The sequence below is a fragment of the Pan troglodytes genome, chromosome 2, assembly GCF_028858775.2.
Source record: "Pan troglodytes isolate AG18354 chromosome 2, NHGRI_mPanTro3-v2.0_pri, whole genome shotgun sequence".
Taxonomy (NCBI): Eukaryota; Metazoa; Chordata; class Mammalia; order Primates; family Hominidae; genus Pan; species Pan troglodytes.
The window spans coordinates 18,677,964-18,691,723 of record NC_086015.1 but is presented as its reverse complement, the minus strand read 5'-3'; the positions used below and the strand labels follow the sequence as shown (position 1 = coordinate 18,691,723).

At 44.9% G+C, this 13,760-nt stretch overlaps 1 protein-coding gene across 5 annotated transcripts in view; it reads right to left on the bottom strand.

Moving 5' to 3' along the window:
- The window catches only part of C3H3orf20 (chromosome 3 C3orf20 homolog), a 97,707-nt gene that overhangs the window by 81,731 nt on the left and 2,216 nt on the right, over positions 1–13,760 (bottom strand). For 2 of the 5 annotated variants that reach the window (XR_010155504.1, XM_016940536.4), the window contains exons 2-5: positions 8,671–8,727; positions 7,805–8,424; positions 6,620–6,760; positions 867–986 (exon numbers count right to left, since the gene is read on the bottom strand). Coding sequence is in view for 4 of the 5 variants with exons in the window: in XM_016940536.4 (XP_016796025.1) it covers positions 867–986; positions 6,620–6,760; positions 7,805–8,288 (745 nt within the window). In the remaining variant the exon portion in view is untranslated. Of the gene's footprint in view, positions 1–866; positions 987–6,619; positions 6,761–7,804; positions 8,425–8,670; positions 8,833–13,760 lie in introns of all 5 variants that reach the window. The other 3 variants (XM_003309638.5, XM_009444939.4, XM_016940537.3) reach the window with 3 other exon arrangements.

Genomic DNA, 13,760 nt, shown 5'->3' with positions numbered 1-13,760 from the left:
ATGGAGGTGAGGGCTGAGGAAGGCAGGTCAAACAGCCAGCCAGGGGCGGGGGCACAGAGGAAATCCAAGCTCCTTGGCTTCCAGCCTTACCTCCAGTGTCTGTGGGAGTCAACTGGACAGTCTGAGCATTCCTGCCTGCCATCCACCCTCCCACCACCTTCAGGAACGTGGTCCTCTCCTACCTACCCTGTCCCCACAACCCAGCTGTCATGGCTAGCAGGGTGGGCCTGGGAGTTCTGCCAGACCTTGTCCTGCTGTCTGCAGCCCCAGCCTGTCTCTCCTCTGAGCTTCTTCTTGAGCAGGTATTGTTACATTGGTTGTCTTTGTCTGCCACCTGTTCTCTTCCTGAAGCCTCTCCTGTGTGTGTCTTCCTCAATAGAATAGGAGTATCTTCTATGTCTTTGTTTCCTGCCCATAAAAACTTGCCCAATTTGGGATGTGCAACTGAGGTCTACCAGGTTTGGTATCCAAATACCTCTCTTCAGATACTAGTTCCCCCACTTGCTGTGTGACTGGACAGAGCTGTCTGAGCAGAGGCGTGAGTTTGGGATACTGTAGGGATAGAAGAGATGGGTTTGGTGGGATGTTGTCCCAGAAGAGGGACGCCACATCGCTGGGAATGTAGGGCATGAGCAAGCTGAAATGATGAGCCTGTGCTATGCAGTGATAGGGCTGGACTGTGACAACCTTTCCATGAGCAAATCTGTGTGGACAGCTGCTGGATCTCCAGGCAGAGCCGCTATGTATCCTTCTAATCAGAAGACCAAATCAAACCATCCCACCAACCTACACAGGGTAGACGGAAACCTATCCCCCACCCCACCACCACCACCAATGAATGGTAGGCCACGAGGAACCATTTTTACCTATTTTCTTCTTGGCTTCTTTTCCAGCAGAGAGAGAAAAGCTCAGACAGGCTGTGGAAGAGTGGTAGATCAGCTGGTAAGGCGAGTTCACCCCAATGGCGGACATGTTTGCGAGGGACTCTGGAGTGGGAGAGAGAGAGATTCTTCTTTCAACTGTTTACTTTTAATTTTATTAGCCAAAAATGTAACATGTATTTCTTGTTCTAGTAGTACGGTGGGTCAGATACTGTAAAGTGCCGCATTGTTACAAAACACCTAGATCTTGGAAGAAGATTTTGCAATGCACCGGCAGAGCAATTAGGGGAAATCTTTACAGTTCCCCTCTGCAGTGCCTCTCCTCCCCAACCCTCTCAAGAGGGACCGGAACAAGGAACAGCAAGCAAGCACGAAAAGTGATATTACTCCAAGGGCAAAGGCAGGTATCAGTGCTGCACCAGGTCAAGAGGATAAGCCTTGGGCCAGCAAGAAGGAAATTAAGAATCATCTATTCCCCCTTATCTAAGCCACAGACATCAGATGCTTCTTCAATAATATATCAGTCTCTTGCAGAATCACACCATCTTTTATAGAATCGTTTGATATCTGACCACTTAAGAATTAAAATGTAGCACCCTTATGGCTAGTAGAAAATCTTGTTCATTCTTACACAAACCTCACCAAATCATTTGTTTATTTTTCCCCAAATATAGTCATTTCACTGGTTAGGCGTGAAACCATTGTTAGAAAATTTTAGGTGATTCACTCATCACAGCTCACTCAAATTCAAAAAGAAAATGGCAAATTTGACTTCCTAAGCGGACAAAGACTATAGAGATTCCACAATGGATGATAAAACACAAAAGTAATCACCTCTGCTAGTGATCCAGAAGTTGAAATTAAGACAACTTTCAGGACCTTCTAACTTGGTAGAAATGAAAAGAACTAACAATAGCCAGTAATGGTAAAGAAGGAATAAAACCCATCAACCCTGCTGGTGTAGAGAGAATCCAAATTAAGTGTGATTTCAGAAGAGCTATATATATATACTGAGACCTCTGCTCCAATAATCCCTCCCCTGTGAAGTTAACCAAATACAACAGAAATAAGAAGCCAGGTGCATAAAGTTGCCTATTACAATGCACATTATACAAATAACAAAAAGCCTGGAAACCTAAGCATTTAGGTAAATGTGGAACATGAACATTACAAGGAGTCTATGCCCACTCAAAATGACAATTATTTAAAGTATATAGCCATGTTGGAAAATAGCTGTACTCTGTTAAGTAAAAGAAACAGAAAAATTGCAATACTCTAAATATATATATATATATATATATACACACATACACGAGCACAGGAACCACAAAGGAAACTGCAAAGGTGAAAAGTAGCTCTTATATGAAGATGGCAGGATTGCTTCCTCTTTTTTGCATTTTTATTAATGATATTGTCGTCAACTAAAAATAAAGGAGCAGTCTGGTTTTCTTCAGTGACAAGCCAGGGCTAGTAGGTATCAGGACAGGAGGGAAGACTACTTAGCACAGGGGATATTCTGGATACAGCTTTTTTTCTTTTTCTTTTCTTTTTTTTCTTTCTTTTCTTTTCTTTTCTTTTTTTTTTTTTTTTTTTTTTTGAGACAGTCTCACTCTGTCATCCAGGCTGGAGTGCAGTGGCACAATCTCGGCTCACTGCAACCTCTGCTTCCCAGGTTCAAGCGATTCTCCAGCCTCAGCCTCCCAAGTAGCTGGGACTACAGATGTGTGCCATCACGGCCGGCTAATTTTTTTGTATTTTTAGTAGAGACAGGGTTTCATCATGTTGGCCAGGCTGGTCTTCAACTCCTGGCCTCAAGCAATCCTCCTGCCTCAGCCTCCCAAAGTGCTGGGATTACAGTCATGAGCCGCCACACTTGGCCTGGTCCCAACTTTAAAAGAAGTTAACTCTAGACCTGTTACAGCTTTGGTCTACCTCACATAAGAGGACGGTCCCGAAAAACATAATTCATGCAAAACAAATCATCAGAGTTTGAATCTTCTTTTTTATGCCCCAGGAGTGCTATCTAAGTAAAGTCCTTTTAGGATGAATGAGTGTTTTTCCAAAATAAATGGATCACTCCTTCTTTTTGTTTTGCTACTTAGATTTTTGTCTTTAAACTCTAGGCTTAATTAAAGAGAGGAGTGTCTGCACCAGCAAGTGCCAACAAGACAGGGATACTTGCTAGGGAGTGTGATGGAGAGGGGCGCTCTCAGCAATCGGCTGGTGCAGCAGGACAGCAGGATGCAGAGATCACCCAAAAGGCCCCCTGCCCCCAGCTCAGCTTAACTCTCTTCCCATTCTCCTCCATTAGATGAATCGCAGCCCACAGAGGATGCCAGAAGCCACTGTGCCTCCCTCATCCTGAAAGAATGCTGAAACACTTTATCAGAAAGAGTGTTAGTGGTGAGGACCATTTTCCTTTTAAAAGTGAGGAGACATGGTATTCAGGTGGGAGTGGCTCAGGCAGGTGTCAGGCCCGAGGGTTGGGCTGGAGCTACCCTGACATCTGCCATGGGACTCTCATGCACGTGCAACAGACTACTTAGCAGCTGTGCCCCCAAATGAGGGAGATCTTTAAGCCCCAAAACAGAATGCAAGGTGCAGAGCTCTGTCTGGCGATCACCACCTGCACAAATAATTACAGCACAACTAGAGGACCTGTGGTCTCAGAGCCTGGCTGATCCTAAACAAAACAGGCACAGTGTAACTTCCCCTAAAACAGAGATCTTCATTTCATGGTAAACACTGTGGGGAAGAGTGTTTTATCACAACTTTGTCTTAGAAAAGGAAGCCAAAATTTATGAAAATAACATTTTATCTTGTATTTTAAAAAATTAGTTGGTACTCTAAGAACACATTAAGTCTTACAAAGAAAATAAAAATGACTGCTGGGTTTTTCAAGGCAGTATGGTTTCTTTCTTCCTGAATGATTGTATCATGGCAATAAAACATAAGGCCCTTCATGTTTTCCTTTTGCAAAATTATTGAAGAGCTTTACTGCTTTTTATTTCCTCTCCATGGAGTCATGATCCTGTATTCGGTTTTCCCTTCTGCGGCAGGCGGCTAGTGCTGCTCCCCCGCATCAGGCATCGGGACATTGGAGGGGCATTCTGCAGCTCTCCAGCATCACTTTCATTGACTTCATGAAATCTTACATTTTTTTCCCCAAGATCTGCAATTTTTCTATGCAATTTATTTGCACTGTATGTGTGTATTAGCAGATGTTTAATCTCTGACCATCAGGGGAGCCTGACAAAGATACTGACTCAGTGGACAGGGAGAGAGACTAAATGGGACTGACTCTACAGGCGACAGCAAATAGTTGGGAGATAGAATTTTTTTATGCTTCCTATAAAACCTCTTGTCAATGACTACTTTCAGGCATTCAAAATGAACACCTGTGTATTTACCAAGCTTAAGACATAAAACACTGCAGAGCAAAAACCAAATAACTTGATTTAAAAGTGGATTAAGGACCCATTTCTCAAAAGAAGAGACACAAATGGCCAATAGGTATATGACAAAAAAGATCAATGTCAGTAATCATCAGAAAAATGCAAATCAAGACCACAATGAGATACCACGTTACACCTGTTAGAATGGCTATTACCAAAATGACAAAAGCTAACAAGTGCTGGCAACAGTGTGGAGAAAAGGAAACCCTTGCATGCAGCTGGTGGGAATGGAGATTGGTGCTGCCATTATGGAAAACAGTATGGAGTTCCTCTGAAATTTAAAAATGGAACTACCATATGATCCAGCAATTCCACTTCTGGGTATTTATCCAAAGAAAAGAAATCAGTATTTCAAAGAGATATCTATGCTCCTATGCTCATTGCAGTATTATTCACATAGCCAAGACATGGAAACAACCTAAATGTTCATCAAAGGATAAATGGATAAAGAAAATGTCACACACACACACACACACACACACACACGAATATGATTCAGCTATTAAAAAAGGAAATCCTGGGCTGGGCGTGGTGGCTCACGCCTGCAATCCCAACACTTTGGGAGGCCAAGGCAGACGGATCACAAGGTCAAGAGATCGAGACCATCCTGGCCAACATGATGAAACCCCGTCTCTACTAAAGATACAAAAATGAGCCGAGCGTGGTGGCACACACCTGTTGTCCCAGCTACTCGGGAGGCTGAGGCAGGAGAATGGCATGAACCTGTGAGGTGGAGCTTGCAGTGAGCCAAGATCGTGCCACTGCACTCCAGCCTGGCAACAGAGCGAGACTCCGTCTCAAAAAAAAAAAAAAAAAAAAAAAAAGGAAATCCTGCCATTTGCTACAACATAAGTGAACCTAGAGTACATTATATGCTGAATGAAAAAAAAGCCAGAAAAAAAAGACAAATCCTGTATGATCTCACATATATGAGGAATCTAAAAAAGTCAAACTCAAACTCATAGAAGCAGAGAGTGAATGGTGGTTGACAGGGACTGGAGGGTGGCAGCAGGGGAGTGGGAAAATATTAGTCAAAGGGTACAAACTTTCACTTATAAGAGGAATGAATTGTGGAGAACTAATATATAGCATGGTTACTATAGTTAATATCATTCTATTGCACACTCAAAATTTGCTTGGGGAGTAGATTTTGTGTTCTTACACACACACACGCACGCACAGAGAGAGAGAGAGAGAGAGAGAGAAACAGAGAGAGAGAGAGAGAGGTCACTGGGTGAGAAAAAAGCAACAAAAAGAACATTACAGACTCAACTGCTTGCTGTCTTCCAGATCCTGTTCCCCTTCTCTCTCCCCAGAGATCACTTCCTCGAATTTCCCCCTTCATGCTTTTATACTTGTACTTTGTGTAATGTACCTATAAATGATATATTACTACTTTCCATGCTTTTAAACTTTGAAAAGTAATATCCTCCCACAGCTTCCTCTTTTTTTTCCTTAATACTATCATTGGAGATTTCTCTCTGTAAATATCTATGCTTTAGTGCCTCACTCATTTTCATGATTCATTATGTCCCACTGTCTAAATGGACCTTAATTTATATCTTTTTCTCTTGTTGATAAACATTCGGATTAATTTTTGCCAGTCCAAAGAATTCTGCAATAAACATTTCTTTTTTTATTTTTAATTTAAAGACAGTCTCACTATGTCACCCAAGCTGGTCTTGAACGCCTGGACTCAAGGGATCCTACTGCCTTGGCCTCCCAAAGTGCTGGGATTACAGGCATAAGCCACCATGCCTGCCTGCAATAAACATTCTTGTATGGCTTCTGGAATATGTGTGAGCTTCCCTCGGGCTGTATGACTTGAGTGCAGCCTGTGGACTGCCACTGACCCACATAGGCCATGACCAGGTGAGCACAAAAACTGAAGGTGAGCACTGAGAGGCCTGTGCAGCAACTTGACACTGCTGTGACATTTATCATGTGTTTAAAAGGGTCAGTCCACAACAGACTGGAAATTTTAAACATGAGTCCTTCACTGCATGTAGCTTGAGAGCACAGCTCTAGGGAATGACCTCTAAGAGGAGCTGCTGGGTTGTGAGGTGTAGCTGTCGCCCACTCAGCAGATACCGCCAAACCACTCTCCACAGGAATTGCACCAATTCATCCACTCACCTGTAGCATTTGAAAATCCCTGTTGCTCCACATCCACCTCAATTCTTGGAAATGTCAAACCTTCAAACTGGGGGTTTTGCCTTTCCATTGCATTCCTGCTGATATTGTTTGCACTTCTTACCTAAGGGTTGAAGCTCAGGTACCCACCTTTCCACAACTGTCCGCTGCTGTAGCCACTTCTCCCGGCTGTGCTGATCAGGCAGTTGAAGGCCATCTCCTTGGCGTTGAGGTGGAGGAGCTGGCTGGCCTCCACAAAGCGCCTGGTGATGTCCAAGGGGTTGGCACCCACTAAAGCAATGATAGAAAGCAACACATGTCCCTCCTAGCATGGGGCTAATGCTTCCAGAAAAGGACCTCTGTAAATGGCCCAGGAAAGAAGGGTAGAGTAGAGCGCTATTCCTAGGGTATGCAGGGGTGAGGGGGCTACTGTAAAAGGCTCTCAAGCTCTGAGGACCCTTCAGATGTCGCTTTGCTCTCCTCCCTTTGCCTGTCTCTCTTCCTACCCATAGGCCTGGGTACCGATGCTATTGGTTTCTGAAATGATGCAGCATCCAGAAGGCTCCATCACTGGTGCTGCTGTAGGTCCTGGCCTTGATCCTGGGATGACACCTTCACTTTGGAAGGACCCCGGTTCTTTTTTTTTTTTTTTTTTTTGAGATGGAGTCTCGCTCTATCACCCAGGCTGGAGTGCAGTGGCATGATCTCGGCTCGCTGCAACCTCCACCTCCTGGGTTCAAGCGATTCTCCTGCCTTGGCCTTCTGCGTAGCTGGGATTACAGGTGTGCACCACCACGCCCGGCTAATTTTTGTATTTTTAGTAGAGTCAGGGTTTCACCATACTGGCCGGGCTGGTCTCGAACTCCTGATCTTGTGATCCTCCTGCCTCAGCCTCCCAAAGTGCTGGAATTACAGGGGTGAGCCACCGCGCCTGGCCTGGGACCCTGGCTCTTATGACTCCCCCTTGTTCTGGCTCTACTGGGCTCTGTCTGGCTACTTCCCAATCAGCCCTGCTGGTTTGAAAACTTCATATGCCACCCGGACATGGGTGCTGTCTCCCCACCTCAGCATCATTCTCACAAACACTGCCCCTTAGTGCCTCTGACCTCGCACGTTCCTATTACTAACCTTCCAATCTGGACTCTGGAAAGCTGGGGCAATGGCAGGAAAAATGGGAGAACAGGGAGGAGTGAGAGGATGATTCCAGGAGCCGCAGAGGGAAGGCATCCAATTCCTACAGCAGACCCACAGTTGCCACCTGTTCCCAGCATGTGCCTCTGAGACGCCCGTCTGTAGTGGGTGTGATGGGCACATACACAAACATCTGGGCCTTACCCGACATAGACTCCACCATGGCCTTCATCTTCAGTCTGAGGAGCTCCGTCAGCAGGTGGATGGACTGCTGCTGAAACCTGTTCAGGGTCTCCTGGTGGGTGCGCACCTGACGGGCCATGGTGGGAGAGAGGGTGGAGCACTTGGCTGCCCCAGTGGTTGCCAGCAGCACTGGACGTGGTGGTGCTGGTGGTGGTGGAGGTAGTGGCTTCTTCAGTGTGGGGACCTGCACAAAGGTGGGTTCCATGAGCACCACCAGGGGGGCTCCAAAGCTGACCTCCAGGCCCAAGATGTCGGATGGGGTAGGCACTGAAGGGTCACTGATGAGCTCTTCCCAAGTGAACTCAAAGATGTTTCTGATGCCCTTTGGTACAGAAATGCCTGCATTCTGGCAGATCATGAGGAGTTTGGAGATGCGGGCGAGTAGCTTGGGGGCCATGGCTGTGTATTGCTGGTATAATTCTAGGTTACTCTTGATGTAACTCATGAGAGGGACCTTCAGCTATAAAGAGAGCTCTCTGAGAGGTGACTGAGAGCAAAAGTTCTTCCCTACGGTGAAGGCTTGGAGATGGACAGAATGGATGTGCTGAAACGGCCCTTACAGGTCATTAAGCCAGTGGTTCCTATCCGGAAAGGACAAGAAAAGAGTTAGTCACTCTCCCCGTAGTAGGGCAAGGGGAGGTCCCCCGTCCCTTACCTACCCAGAGACACCATCAGAGAGACCAATGTTAGTGAGTCACTTTGGGAAAGGTCTGGTGATAAGTATGGTTCCAGGAAAGCTTCAAGGACAGTCACACAAACTGGGTATAGGACCCTGGGGGGGCTGGAGGAATGGAAGGGCTGGGGAAGAGAGAAAGGTCCCATTGCACCTTTTGTAGCTAGAGATCCGAGGGTGAAAGATCTGCTTGTGGTCAATCAGTAAGAACCTGCAAGAACAAAAAGATGTTTCACTGGTTCTCTTTGGAAGCAAGGGATGCAGAAGCTCCTGGTTGCAATGCCAAGATGGGCATGGAATTATCCAACATGTACATCTGAGGGCAGACAGGAAAGAATGAGGACAATGCATTTACTAAGCTCAATCACTAATATAATTTGCCAAATTTCATCAAATCCAAGACATTAGTGATCAAAAGATGCACCATCTTGTAAGAAAAAAATGAATGTAAGCTGCCATTGACTGTAAGACATATTACAATTTCAGAGATGTTAAAGTTGGAAAATATGTGCCTGAAAATCAATGGACTATAATAAATATTTTTCCACTTTAATACTACAGTAATGTTTACCCTGACATATTTCTACATTGTGTTTTATTCTTACCTTCTTAACTTATACCAAAAATAGACCACTGGTTGAAGAGAGGAAGCATAAAGAACAATTTAATAAGCAAAAAAATGTCTAGAAAAACCTGTAAATACACTGGCAGAGTTTTGTAACCAGATCCTGAAAGTTTCATTTTTCTGAACAAAATGAACCTGATAGCAGTCTTTAATAATATATCAAATTAAAACTAGTCACATCTTATGCTACACAAAAATGATTTGTTTCTTGTAATTCCCAAGGGACTTCATGAGAGCGTGAGCCTCCGTGAAAGACTCAAGAATCCACAGCACGTAGCAAAGGTCAACCCCAGGGAGACTTAGATGCTGATGGCCATCTCCAGCATCTTGATGCAGAGTCAGCGAGTTGTTCCTGTTGTCCAATTCCAACAACCCTAACCAGCCCACTTACCAGGAAGGGCTGCTGGCCCAAGGCTTCTGACCCCACTTGTCAGTGAGTGCAGCTGTCCAACCATCTCTTCGACCACCTTTTATCCTGACAACCACTCCAGCCAACACACCTATGTCTTCTTTTCCACTAGACAATGCTCCCTTTCCCTTTTCAAACCCCGTCCCCTCTGGAGCCACCCCAAGTTCGCCATTCCAGGATGGCCTGCCTGGTGCCCTCCTTCCATGTTTACAGGGCAGGCTCATGGCCACGAGCTCGTGTGCCCACCCAGTGGTGAGAAGGCTATCATCTTTCTTGTTTTGCTGAGGAATCAGAGCTCTTGGTCAGGAGTCACCCATCTGCAGACTCCTGGCACAGAGGCCTTTCCAAACACCACACTAATTTTTCATGGCCTCTGACCTGCCTCTGTCCATCTATCAGTAACAAAATCTCCAAGGAACATGAGCCCCAAAGAGCAAACCTTTCCAGCATCCTGCTGGTTTGCAGATACAGTGGCTTCCTACGCCTATTTGTTGACCTCCTGGCATCTCCATTCCTCAGCTTTGCAGATTGGGAAAAAGAGCTTTGTTTTTGAAATGAGAAGTCCACAGGACAAAGAAACCACTCAGAATCCCGGTCATCTGGGCAACCAGCCAGAGGGATCTGATCCTGACTGTGCAGGGCAGATTTTTTTTTTTTAAGTCAGGACTTAAATGAGAAGAAGGAGATAACTAATATAAGTCTTGAAATATTAACTGGTTTGGGAAACTTATCCCCCCTGCCACCAGTTCCTTTGTTTTTTGAGGTTAATTTTGAAGATATATCTTACAGATAAAAGCTGAATTTTTGAACAGCTTTATTGAGATAAAATTCACATACAATCCACCCTTTTTAACGTGTGTACAATGGCTTTTAGTATATTCAGAGTTGTATAACCATTACTATCTAATTTTAGAACATTCTATTGCCCCCACACAAAACCCATCATCAGTCACTCCCTGTTTCCCCTCACCCTCAGGCAACCATTCATCTAGTTTCTATCTCTATGGATTTGCCTGTTCTGGACATTTCATAAAAATAGGATCATCAACTATGTGGGTTTTTTGTGACTGTCTTCTTTCACTTGCTGTAATGTTTTTTAAATTCATCCATGTTATATAGCATGTATCAGTACTTCACTCCTTTTAATGACAGAATAATATTCCACTGTATGGATATACCACAATTTGTTGATCCACTCATTTGTTAATGGGCATTTTGGTTATTTTTATTTTTTGGCTATTGTGAATAGTGCTACGAATATGCATACATAAGCTTTTGTGTGGATGTATGTTTTCATTCTCTCACATATGTATACCTAGAAGTGGGATTGCTGGGTCATAGGGTAACTCAGTGTTTAACTTTGTGAGGGCTTGCCAGACTGCTGTATCATTTCACAGTCCCACCAGTGGCGTTTTGAGAATTCTAATTTCTCTCTTTGCCAGCACTTGTTATTATGCCTTTTTGACTCTAGTGCTATCCTGGTAGATGTGAAATTATGTCTCATTGTGGTTCCGATTTGTATTTCCCTAATGACTAATTCCCCAAGCATCTTTTCATATGCTTATTGGCCATTTTATATCTTTTTTTTGAGAAATGTGTATTCAGACCTAAAAACTGTTTTAAAAAGCAATGTCATTTTAAATTAAATGTGGAGATAACCTATGTTTATTGCTGTATATTTACATCTCTTCAAAACTCAGAGGTGACCATGTCACTACACCCTGGCCTGAGATGCAGATGAAGCTCCTGGGTAAAGGACCCTGAGAAATCTGTTTGAAGGAGACTGCCTTCAGGGAATGAACATAATTTTTTTTTTTTTGTACCAGCTGATCTCTCTAGTCCTTCTTGCCTGAAATGGATAAGATGGCTGCAGCTCCAGCAACCATTTTGAGCCACGAGGTTACCCTGAAGAGGGAAACTTCGCATTAAAGGTGGCCAAGCTGCGCAGCAGAGCCCGGGCTCCTGATGACATTGTGGCACCCACACCAGCACTTAACCATCCACCTCCAAGCTTTTTCCACATGCAAATGAACCTCTAATGCCTTTACTTTACTTAGCCACTTTACTTAGCTCTCTATTCTGGCCAATGAAAGTGATTCCCCACTGACCCCCAGCCATGTTAGATCATCACTCCTTCCTTTCCATTTATCCAATTTCTATTTTCTATTGTCATTCATTTTTCCATCACTGAGACATGGATCTTGACCTAAAGTAACTCAACAATGAACAGGCAGAGCAGACTTACAAAATTGACTTATGTGATAAGGGTCACACTACAGAAAAACGTACAAAGGCCATGAAAACAAAAACAAAAAGGAAAGAACTGGCACTAGACAGTGTTCTAAAAGATGAGTAAGAAGTTGCCAGGCAGATAGGAAGAAGACAGGCATTCTAGGAAGAAGAAACAGCACCTACAAAGAGATGGTGACATTGGAAGCATGGTGGGCTCAGAGGACTGCACACACCTCAGTATGTCTGGGGTGTGGGGGGATCCATGGGAGAGTAGCAGATGAAACTGGGAAAGTGGCCTAGAATCAGATCTTGCAGGGCCTTGTATGTCATTCCAAAGAATTTGCATGTGCTATATAATCAAATACTCCATGCAAATACTGAAATGTATTGTCTTTAATGGCTAATTGTGTTCCATATGGTCTCATCTCTGCAATTGGAGGGCAGGGGCCATGTCTTCTCTTTTATAATCTCTACAATGCTAAGCCCAGCGCTGCTACATGCCAGAAACAGAAAAATATCTGTAGCATTAAAGTCAGCCACATAGCCTAAGGGACCCACGCAGATGGCTATAAACAAAGCTTCAAGATGCAATTCCCACAAAGGAATGAAATGTATAAGAAATTTATAAAGGATATGAGGGATGACCATGGACGCAGCACCTTCTTCAGTCAACAATCTGCTGCATGTCTCCACTGTTTCCAGTTAGCTTCTGGGACAGGGATGGGGAAGGCATGGGCCCTGCTCTTGAGGGGCTCACAGTAGAGAGGGGAGACACACACACAGAAGGCTACAGTAAGTCAGAGTGCTCTCTGCAAGGCAGAATGGAAACCCAGAGAAGGAAATGTCACTGGTAGGGCAAGAGTTAAGGTTCTCATGTCACATGAATGTGTGTTTAGGCAATGTGACCTCGAGACCAGCCTTTGATCTGTGTGATGTTCCCAATGGCCACGTGTGACACTAGTCCCCACCTTCAAGGACTGTGAGGATTAGTGAGGTGGTGTGTGTGAAGGGTCAGCACACACGCAGCACAGAGTTGAATTGTCAGTAAATGTTAAGTAGAAAAAAGGTCATTACTTGAAGTGGTCAAAGGTTGTATTACAGGCGATGGGCACAGCTCTTGTACAGGCTGAAGGCTCCAAACAGCCCTGACAAGTTTGTGGAACAGCAAGGAACTGGATGCCGCTACAGGGTAGTGTAGAGGTGGGGAGGGTAGGACCAGGTGAGAGGAGCCTGAGCTTGATCTTGTAGCTGATGGGAAACTACTGAAGTTGGCAAACAAAGGAGGCATCTGCATTGTAGGGTGCTCCTTCTGCTGCTGGCAGCGTGGAGGGAAGTGTGGTGGGGTGAGTGGATATGGATAGCTGCTGCTAGGGGTTAGCCAAGGATGTGAGCTGCACCCACAGCACACTTATTTCTGCCTACGATCAAAAAGGATGTTCAGGCCAGGCATGGTGGCCCACACCTGTAATCCCAGCACTTTGGGAGGCCGAGGCGGGCAGATCACCTGAGGTCAGGAGTTTGAGACCAGCCTGGCCAACATGGTGAAACCCCGTCTCCAGTAAAAATACAAAAAGTAGCCAGGCGTGCTGGTGCGCACCTGTAATCCCAGCTACTCAGGAGGCTGAGGCAGGAGAATCGCCTGAACCCGGGAGGCAGAGGTGGCAGTGAGTCGAGATCGCGCTATTGCACTCCAGCCTGGGCAACAGGAACGAAACTCCCATCTAAAAAAAACAAAAACAAAAACAAAAACAAAAACAAAAAAAAAGGATGTCCAGTCCTAGGAGCACCTGGAAGGGTATAAAAAGGCACAGACCCAGCAAACTGCCAGGGGTACATGATGGTGCAAAAGCAGGACAGGGAGGAAAAGGGAAGACGCCCTGAATGAGCTTCAGGAAAATCAAGGGTACCCGGCCAGAAGGCAGCTGAGGGGAAATAAGCATAGATTTAAAAGCAGAGAGAGGGCATACCTCCACCCCTT